Genomic DNA, 10,372 nt, shown 5'->3' on the forward strand with positions numbered 1-10,372 from the left:
GTTGTTTTTCAATTGAATCACAATCAGAGTGGTTAATGTAGTGAGATTCTATAGCCACACCATTTTAAAAGATATATTTATAATTAATGTAGCCCCAAGTGAAAGATTGTTAGAATTATAAGCTTAATTAATTATTCGGATTAACTAAATGGGTGAGAGTCAAGCTACATGAACAGGTTCAGTCCACTCTCAATTTTAGGGATATATTGGCCCAACCCATTGTGATTTAGGGTTTTAGGTGCAAGATAATATTATATATACTAATTTCTGGGTCCCTACACCCATCATTCGTTCTCCTCCACTTTGCCAGAAAAGTAAGAACTCAAGGAGGTTTGAGGGGCCTGTAGAAGATCCATAGCCTAGAGAAGGGAATTACAAGGAACTACGTTGTTTTTGCCATCAACACACTCAGGTGCAAGGTATACATCTCGATTTTCTTATTTCGATTCGATATTGTATTCTAGTTGTCTATACGGGAATCGATTAGGGTTCAATGTGAACCTTTAAATAATATAACGAAAAGAAGGATGAACACTCTCCTCTCCCCCTCCCTTTAGTGGCTAGTCACCTTCCTTGCTACCCTACTCGCCTCTTTGTGCTCCTTCAGGATTGTAATGCACTTGACTCAAGAGAATAGCCACATCCTAGTCGCATCCCAGTCACACTCTCTACAGTATGTTTGAATGCATTCGTTGTTATGCAAATCCGAAGAGATGACTACGATGATTGCAAATACTGTATTTCTTCTACCCCTCTCTTTAACAATTCAAAAGATAAACCTATCTTCCCCACCAAAGAAAAAAAAAAAAAAAAAACAAAACAAAACTAACCAACCTTCCCATGCATGTTGGAGCCAAAAAGGTTGCGTTCTAGGTTGTGAGAAACCAAATTGGAATCTCCTCAAAATCCCCCTGGACATGATTTGGAGCCCTCTTAAGAGATCCAATTTCTAGCATGTTTCCAAAGGTTGCTTTATGGCTAGTTTCCCTAGTGCCGATGATAAGAACCGAGTCCTGGATGCATCTCCCTAGTGGAATGAAAAATTCATCCTACATCTTTCCTCCCACTCTTAACACTTCCAATGCTGCTCGGATGGAGTACAGATCTCTCCCCATTTGGATACAACTCATTGATTTCCCACCATCTGAGATCAATGGAAAATCAATTATGTCTGTAGTTTCCCACATTGGTACTCCAATCTCTATACAAACCAACTGGGAACTCTATCAATTCCCCCTTTTCTCGGTGTGTACTAAGCTTTGGTTTAACAAAAGAAATTCGGTTACACGATCAATAACCTTCACACGCTTAATGATGGTGCCTCGAAAGAAATGCCCATTCATTGCACTTTTTCTGCTCTACAACGTGGCAGCCACCTCAAAAGTTCCTTCATTGGAAAACGATGCCATAATGGAGCTACTTCCATACATCATCGCGGCCAAGGATCCACACATCTTAACTTCTTTGTCCAAACCTCCCCAATTAATTGCACCATCACCAAGTCCACAACTTCTCTCTCTAAATCTAAGAATCTTAACCCCTTACATATCTTACCCAATACTATACCATCAAGCATATTAGAAAATCACTATGATATTCATTAAGTGTGCTTCATACATCCATTGTTTCCAAACTACATCCTGATCTAGTTTTCTTTTGTGAAATAAAACTTACCTTTGATGATTGCTAATGAGGGAAAAAGAAGCATCTACCAAATTAGAAGGTGACGTGTGGCATTTGAATTGGAGTGATCGGCTAAAACTCAAACTAAGACCACTACTTGCATAGCCATTGGGAAGGACCATTGTTAGTTAAAACGGGAACGGCAAAAAAACAGAGACGTACGGTACGTGTTTTAAACAGATAAAAACAATGAACGGTACGGTCAAAAAAATGGTCAAAAAAACAGGAAACGACAAACGGACGGAAACGAATGGTATGAGTATTAAACGTGTAGTTTTCAAAAAAACGAAACCAAAAAAAGGGCAATATATCATCATGTAATTTGAGAGATTATTGTCTGTATACCTGCATCCAATGTAAATTCCAAATTAATACTTAATACACCATATTAAAAAAGACATTTCCAAAATATATATAAAAAAAAAAAACCATCCATCCAATTCATCCAAGATGTCTAAAGAACTCAGTATCATTATAACAGGTCCAAAGATCAATGAGGAGACATTAAACTACATAAAGTAGATCCTCCATCAGCTCCAGTGTCAGATGATTCAGGTTCCTCGTACGTCTGCTCAAGCCTCTCCATTTCAAGCTCAAAGTCTACTATAGGTAATTCACCAAGATTATCTAAATCAATAGGCCTTGAATCTTTATGTAGTTGGCTTTCATAGTTCTCCCTCATCATAGAGTTCATCCTGATGTACACCAAATCCTCTAGCATCTCTGGGGCTAATCTATTTCTTTTCTTTGTTTGTACTGTATCCCAAGCACTCCAATTACGCTCACAAGGAGAGGAACTACAAGGCTGACTCAAGATTCTACAAGCAATATTTTGAAGCACAGGAAATGCACTACCAAAAAATTGCCACCAAATCCCTACAAATCAACATAAGTAAACAAATATAAGAATGCTATATTTAATTAAAAAAAATACAATAATAAACTAATTAACTAAGTCACTTACTTGGATGATTAGTTTTCATCATTGTCTGCCCTGTCATATTGAACAACAATGGACTTTTCATGCGATAATCAATGACTTCTTGCATGAATTGCTCACGATCCTCTAAAGGAACCATGATGTCCATTATAAAATCTTGTGCATTCATAAATTTAGTTCCATCAATATCAAGTCGACCACCAAACATAATAGAAGGATTCAAAAGTGCACCAAAGAGATGAACATAATGAATAATGTTCTTCTCTAACCTAAATTGAAACAAATCCATTATGGCTAAATACTTCCCTCCATCCTTCTCCACAAATTTTCTCAATGTTTCTTTTGCCCTTTCTGTTGCTTCATATAAGTAACCTGCAGTAGAACCATCTGAATCAACAAGGCGAAGAATACGAATAAGTGGCTCCATGAAAGCAACAACTTCCTTTGCCCCCTCCCAAAATGTCTCTGATTGAATTATTCCAACAGTTCTCACTGCCATTTCAGCTCTATTGAATTGAAAGGCTCTCCACTCAGATGATGCAACAAAAAGCCTCAACTCATTCTCAACAACAATAAGAGACTGCAGCATAAAAAAATAAGTATCAAACCTTGTCTTGCAAGGCTACTTGATATCTCTATTGTTGGTGAATTTTCTCATCAATGCTACAATACCTGTGTGCCTGTGAATATAATCCACTACAAGTTTTCCATCTTCTATAACTTCCCTCACCCATTTAACTTTTTTGTGAATATCTTTCAAAAGCAGATTAATCCCATGAGCAGCACAATTTGTTCTATATATATGACGCCATTTTCCAGACAACATATCACCACAAGAACAAAAGTTAGAACCATTATCTGAAATAAATTGCACAACATTCTTTGGTCCAACTTTTTCAATGACATCAGAAATTTCATTGAAAAGAAATGTGGAAGTTAATCTATTTATACCGCACTCAATACATTTCAAAAACACAGCACCCCCAGGAGAGTAAGCAATCACATTAACCCATGACCTCTTCTTTATGTCAGTCCAAGAATCAGACATAATTGTGCAACATGTGATATCCCATGTCGCCTTTATACTGCTAACATATTGCATGATTTCGCTTTTTTTCCAGGAATCAAACTGGTCCGAAGATTGCTATAACTAGGTACAACATAACTTGTACCATAAGCACATGTACCCCTTAGCATCTCAATAAAAGAATTTGTCTGAATAACATTGAAGAAAATGTTATTATTGACAAAAAAATCAGTTACCAACATATCCAATGATTTCTTGTCTTGCTTAGCAGCCATCTCTAGCATTGTGGGTTGATGTGCAACCCTAACATGAGGCATAGACGGTATGCTACTTGTGGAACCCATTACACTTTCAAGAGAATCACTCCTTCTTTTCTTAGCAGATCTACTCAAATTAAATTCTGCCAGGGCATCAGCTTGAATGTGCTCAGGAACTTGGGTGCAAATTTGAACATCATGTCCAGGTTGACAAGCTAAATGAGCCTTCACTCGTGAAAGACTCCCGGAATAATTAAGTCCACAATAGTTACATGTGAAATGGCCCAAACCACGTTGCTCTACATGTTCCCAAAATTTATCCTTAGGTCTCACCATTTTGCTTAAGCTCAGGTAGCTTAACTTTGAAATACCTACATAATATAATAAAACATCCTTTCCAATCTCAACAAATAGAATAATTAACGTATAACGAATGAACGATGAGTAAATTCCTTTCAAAAAAATTTAATCATAGATTAGTAAATGAAAAAAAAAAGGGATGTAAAATGCCAAATCGGATTAGTAATCAGAAAAACAGAATTATAATACCCAATCAATCAGAAAACAGAATTATATCTTACTCACTGCAACAGTCGATCATGAGGTGTTTGAGAGAGGACAATTGCCCTAGATAAGGCAAGACCATGCAATTATGACAATGACTGAGTATAACAGCCTAATGGATTAATATACATTGTTCCTCGGGTTACCATTTGCTTTACTTTGTATTGTCTAATGGATTACTACACCTTGATGGGATTCTAATGGATCTGATTCCTGTTTGAAACCATGGTAAGAACCAATACAATAGTAGCTCTGGTCCCTGGCTAATCTATCTTTGCTTTCGTAATCACTCCAGCACAACTGAACCAATACAATAGTAGCCCTGGTCCCTGGCGCCCAGACCCTTTCGATGCTATATTACAGAACAAGAGGAAGAAGAAGAGTAGAGACAGAGAGAAAGGCTCACAAGTCACAACAAGGGCTCGAAGAGCGTACCTCAACAGCAACCCTCTCAAACCACGGCTCCTGAGGACGGCAACTCGTCTCAGGCTCTCAGCAGCTGTTGCTCACTGGTTTTGATGCCGCTTCTGACGACGGCCAAAACCTTCACGCTGACTGTGGAGTGTGGAACTGTGGATCCGCTGAACGATGGATCCGCTTCCGACTGATGGCCAAAACCTTCACGCCGATCTCAGTAGTTGTTGCTCACTGTTGCTCACTCGTTTTGATGCCGCTCTGAAGTCTGAACTCTGAACCGTCGTCAATCCGCTGCGGCCAACATTCGTGAATCGTGAGCCGCGGCAGCCGCCTTCAGGTAATGGCTCCGTTAGCTCGGTTTTCCCTAGGTTGGAAAATCGACTCACGAAAGAAGGGAGAGATGGAGCCACGGACTCACCGGGAGAGATGGAGTCACGGACTCACCGGGAGAGATGGAGTCACGGAGACACGGACTCATCGGAGCACTGGACTACGACTACGATTCACGGATTCACCGGAGCACAATTTCAGAACTCCCGGTGAAGCGATCCTAGAGAAGGTTCAGGATTCACGGATTCACCGGACACGATTCACGGATTCACGGATTCACGGATTCACGGATTCACCGGACACGCTCTCTCCTTTGCCGAAGAAAGGAATCAAAGGATCCTTCAAAAGCTCCGTGAGAAAGAAGCAGAGATGGAAGTATGGAACTTGGAAGGGATTTGGGGAAGAAAACGAAGGGAAGGGATTTGGGGAAGAAATGAATATTAAAACGTTTTCTTCAGTTTTGGGTTTTTTTTTTTTTTAATAGTATGATAAAATTCCCAGTTTGCCCTTATAAAACGTATACGCGTTTTAAACGTGCGTTTAAAATGTGTTTAAAACGGTTTAGACAGCCGTACCCGTTTTTTCCCGCATTGTAGGGAAGCATACGGCAATACGCGTTTTAAACGGCAAAAAAACGCGAACGCATTTTAAACGCGTTTAAAACGCGAAAACGCGTTTTAACTAACAGTGGTCGAATGTGTATTAGAGAGGATCTCATTCTTATATTGAGTGCTAGAATCCTTTCTATTTATGTCATAATATCTATTGCTATGATATGATTAATGACCTGGCAAGGAAAATCATAAGAAGAGAACATTTCCCATAATAATCTCTATTGGAAAAAGGAATAAAAAATTTAGGTAGACATTAAATTTATATAATAAAAAATTTTCAGATTGACGTGACACTTGGTTTGTCCGAATAAATAAATACCCATCTTTACACTTTTTTTCTGAAAGAGGCTAAACTTTTTCTTTTTCAATAAACACCCAATGCTCCTTATAAGTTGCTATAAAATCAAAATAATTGGTGTAACATGTATATTTTTTTGCATAAATACATACCTGTCTTGTAACTTTTCTTCTAAGAAACATCCCATATTTTTTTAGAAATACCTAATACTCCTTATAAGTTGCAATAAAATCCTACACTTGTATGAAAAAACATCGACCATTATAGTTCAATGGTCTGGCAAGAAAGTGCATTAGAGAGTAACTTGTTCTAAGAAAAACAATATCTAGAAATCTAATTTAAGGCACATGAACCAAATCAGTGAGATTTGGGTTTTAATATATATATATATATATATTAATGTATTGCGCATATATCCTTAGCATCATGTATTTCTTTTATTTTTAATATAATATATCATAAACAATTTAAAGGGTATGTGAAACAAACTTTATAATCAGACTTTTTACTCCTCCCTAAAATGATGTGTACATTAAAAGGTCTAATAATGTAATTTTGTAATGGGTAGAGAGAGAGCTCCCCTGTTGTCGCCTCTGTCCTACCTTCGTTCTCGGTCTCTTTCCACCCTCCCTTTACCCATGCACTTCTGCAACTCTATTCTCCCCATCATTCCACAGTCTCCTTCATCCCTTCTCCATATTTGTGCTGCAAATGAAAAGATGATAAGAATTGGCTTGACAAAGAAGTTGCAAATTTGAGGCTTTTCACTCCATGAGCTTGGACCAGATGTTTTATGGAAGTTCTATTACCCCCCTCTTCACAATCCCAAATTTCATTGACAGTTAAGCCTTCTTACTAGAATCTCTGTGTGTTTGTGCCATTGAAGATCTTTAGAATATGGAACCAAAAACAGAGTAGAAAAAAAGAAGGAAATAAGTGATAACTCTTTAAGAATGTTAAGCCCTTGAAAAGAGATTGTAATGTTTGTCTTTTAATTAACACTCTTGAATCTCAGTTCAATAATTGTCTGATAGGAATGAGTGAAGCCCACCAAAGTGGTACATTCAGTTCAATTGTGTATTTCTCAATGTAAATGTGATATTTACTCAAAGGTGATGTCACACAAGTTTATGGACAAAGTGCTCAAGAGCCATTTTTTTTGACATTGGTGTTATTGAGGTTTTTGATATGCTTGGTTATTGGGAGCTTTATGATCTCATTTAACTAAAGTTCATGATAATATGTGGTATTTAGCCAAAGCTAATGCTAAAGGCAGTATTTAGCCAAAGTTTGTGATTTATGGCAGTATTTAGCTTATCCAAGGAAGTGGTGGTTTACTATAAGCAGTTTGCTAAAGTTTATGATTTATGGTGGTATTTAACCTAAATCAATGGAAGTGGCAGTTAGCTATAAGCGATATGCTAAAGTAAGATATTAATTCAAGAAAATGGCAGTTTGCCTAAGTATTGATTGCCCCTTACTCCGGGATCCCCTACCAACCACAGCCGTCCCTATGCCATACTTGGGCAGCTTAGGCATTATGATATCAAAGTTCACTACCTGTGAGGTTTTTAAGGTAGGCTGATCTCTAGATCAAGAAAGGACCTATAAGGAAGTAGATATTTCATGTGATCACAGGTATGATATCAATTCCTTATCTTTATATATATATATATATATATGAAAAATTATCTTATACCACCCCTCTTTTGAAACCTTATATGAGATACCACCCTAAATTCCTAAAAATGCATAGTGTGTTCCTTGTTTTGAAAAAATAATGACTCTTTAATCCATTCTGTTAGCTTACAAACGTCAAGTGATGACGTGTCATTATTGTTATTTTTTAAATGACAAGTTTACCGTTCAAGGGTAGACATGTTATTTTACCCTATTATTAGTAAAACCACCACTCTGATCTAATCGGCCTTTTTGTTGGACTCGGTGGAACTTTGGACACAATGCACCATCCAGCAGCCATGCTTGAGTTCTGCTTCGTTGCCTCTATCTTTATCTCTTTCTGGTTCGTGTCACTGATCATATGAAGGATACTGCACTAGTATCTCGGCTGCTCTAATCCTCAACTCGAATTAGGGCTTCATCTTCTCCGATTTGAATTAGGGCTTTGCACTTCTCCTCTGATTTAGGCGACACACTTGTTGGAGTAGAAGGCAAAGTTCTCCTTGACACTGATTTCTCACTATTCAACATGCACACCTAGTTTTGATTATTTCTCTGATAATTTTTGCATTTTAGCTTCGTACTCCTGTTCTTAGTCCTGAAGGTGCAATTGCAACATCTGGATTCTAGAATCAGCATACCAATTCCTGGTATCGGTTCTTGACATTCTTATTATTCCTTAAAGTTTCCTTGAAATTAGGCCTAAGACCTGAACCCAAATTGGATTTTTGTGTTCTCAGATATCCTCCCTTTTATTTTTCTCTTTTTCACCTGCGATATTAGTTTCAGCAATGAAAATCTAATATGGGCTCTTTCCAATACACAAATCCTCCAAAAATAGGCTCCTAAGTACTTAGTTTTGATTCATTATCTCTCTTGAAAGTCTGAATTTGAGGTGTACGTAGATATGGGTCTCTATTTCAGCACGGATTCAGAATCAAGTAAACCAAGTGCTAATGGGTACTCATTCTTCAAGGAAGCAGAGTAAGTAAAAGAGATGAAGAGGATGAGAAGTAGCTTTTTTAATACAAATGATATTTTAGCGAAGAAAAAAAAAAGTAGCTTTTTTAATTCATATTTGGTTTTAGTCAAAAGAGTAATTTTCATTTCTAAACTAACGGTGTTAGACTTTAGGGATACGTTTGCCATTTTTAGGAATTTAGGGTGGTATCTCATATAGGTTTCAAAAGAGGGGTGGTGCAAGATAATTTTCATACATATATATATATATATATATATATACATCCAGTTGATTTGAATTGATAGTTTTCCATTGTTTGTAACATTAGATAGTTATATGCCGTATGATGAGATGTATTTTCTACTATTGTTCAATAGTAGAGATTATTGATTGAATCAAAATTTTTTGTGGTATTCAGTCTTGGGATTATTTGGCCAGGTATCAATGGAAAGACATTATTATCAGTATAGCTCAAGTGGGAGATTGTTAAGATTTTTATTTGGGCTTAATTGATACCGATTGATCCATTGGGCTCAAACAATTATAGATCCACTCCGATTAAGAAACTACTAACTCAATCCATTTAGGGATTCTGTTACAAATAGAAGCTAATGGTCCCTACAGTCGTCACTTTAATTCCAAAGGTGAAAGACTGCAAAAGATCTTAGTGGATGGAACTCTATTGAGTAGTTCTTTATTGTCATCTAAATGGATTAATCTTCAAGCACGTGGGACAGAGGTTCGTGATCAATACTTGAGGGACTTCTAAACTTATACACAGGTACTCCTCCTCTAGTCCCATTTATGATTCATGTAATGGGGTGTCCCATTGATTATCATAGACATAGTAAATCTATGTATTTATGGGGCTATCATTTATCTTGGTTTAGGGACTACACCCACACTTAAGACTATGAGGTTGCTCATATAATTTTGTGGAGTAGTATCCTTAACATCTTGACGCTCTTCACACTCCTTCCCTGAAGAAGAGAAGATAGAAAGCCGATAAGCAGGTTTTTGTGTGGGCATCATTGGTCTTCAGGTTATGACTTGGGATAGGAGGCTAACGTGCACAACGAAAACGTGACTCACGAGAAAAGTGCTGCAAGACCGTGGATGAAAAAATTTAGCCAATTCTCTACTTTTCCTGTCGGTACAAAAAGATTGAATAATGTGTTGTCCCGGCTGTCTATGTGGGGCTAGTTGGTAAAGCCTGAAAATAATCACCCTTCATGTTAAGGATATGAGTTCAAATCTCACACTCGAAACTATACCAAATACCCCAGATCTCTCTCTCTCTCTCTCTCTCTCTCTCTCTCTCTCTCTCTGAATGGATCCAACCCCTATTGGATTGAACAATATTAGATCCTTCTCCTTCTCCTCTCTTCTCTCCCACAAATCAAAACAAAATCCCGTGCACTGGTCTGTGACCTCTTCTCTCCCAAAAACCAGGACAAAGGCGCTGGGGGAACAATAGAGATTCCATACAATATGGAATCCCTTGACTATGAAGCTGAGTTAGTTATTGTCATTGGGAAGAAATCTCATGATGTTCCTCAGGCTTCTGCAATGGATTATGTTCAAGTTATATCTTTCACGTT

General features: G+C 37.5%; 1 protein-coding gene across 1 annotated transcript; it reads right to left on the reverse strand.

Annotated features, from left to right (window-relative positions):
* Positions 1 to 2,173: 2,173 nt before the first annotated feature.
* On the reverse strand, positions 2,174 to 4,243 carry LOC122063348. The gene is made up of 4 exons (XM_042627072.1): positions 3,887 to 4,243; positions 3,324 to 3,767; positions 2,648 to 3,203; positions 2,174 to 2,559 (listed from the first exon to the last, which is right to left on the reverse strand). The coding sequence occupies exons 1-4, from the start codon at positions 4,241 to 4,243 to the stop codon at positions 2,174 to 2,176; spliced, it is 1,743 nt and encodes a 580-aa protein (XP_042483006.1).
* Positions 4,244 to 10,372: the final 6,129 nt, after the last annotated feature.

Source organism: Macadamia integrifolia, unplaced genomic scaffold (assembly GCF_013358625.1).
Source record: "Macadamia integrifolia cultivar HAES 741 unplaced genomic scaffold, SCU_Mint_v3 scaffold1299, whole genome shotgun sequence".
Taxonomy (NCBI): Eukaryota; Viridiplantae; Streptophyta; class Magnoliopsida; order Proteales; family Proteaceae; genus Macadamia; species Macadamia integrifolia.

Bases quoted from the DNA above. Each gene is read 5' to 3' on its own strand.
- LOC122063348 (XM_042627072.1), bottom strand. From the start codon at position 4,243: ATGGTGAGACCTAAGGATAAATTTTGGGAACATGTAGAGCAACGTGGT. The intron at 3,204-3,323 runs GTAGTGGATTAT...TTTATGCTGCAG, and splicing joins TTATAGAAGATGGAAAACTT to TCTCTTATTGTTGTTGAGAA. The intron at 2,560-2,647 runs GTAAGTGACTTA...GTTGATTTGTAG, and splicing joins GATGAAAACTAATCATCCAA to GGATTTGGTGGCAATTTTTT.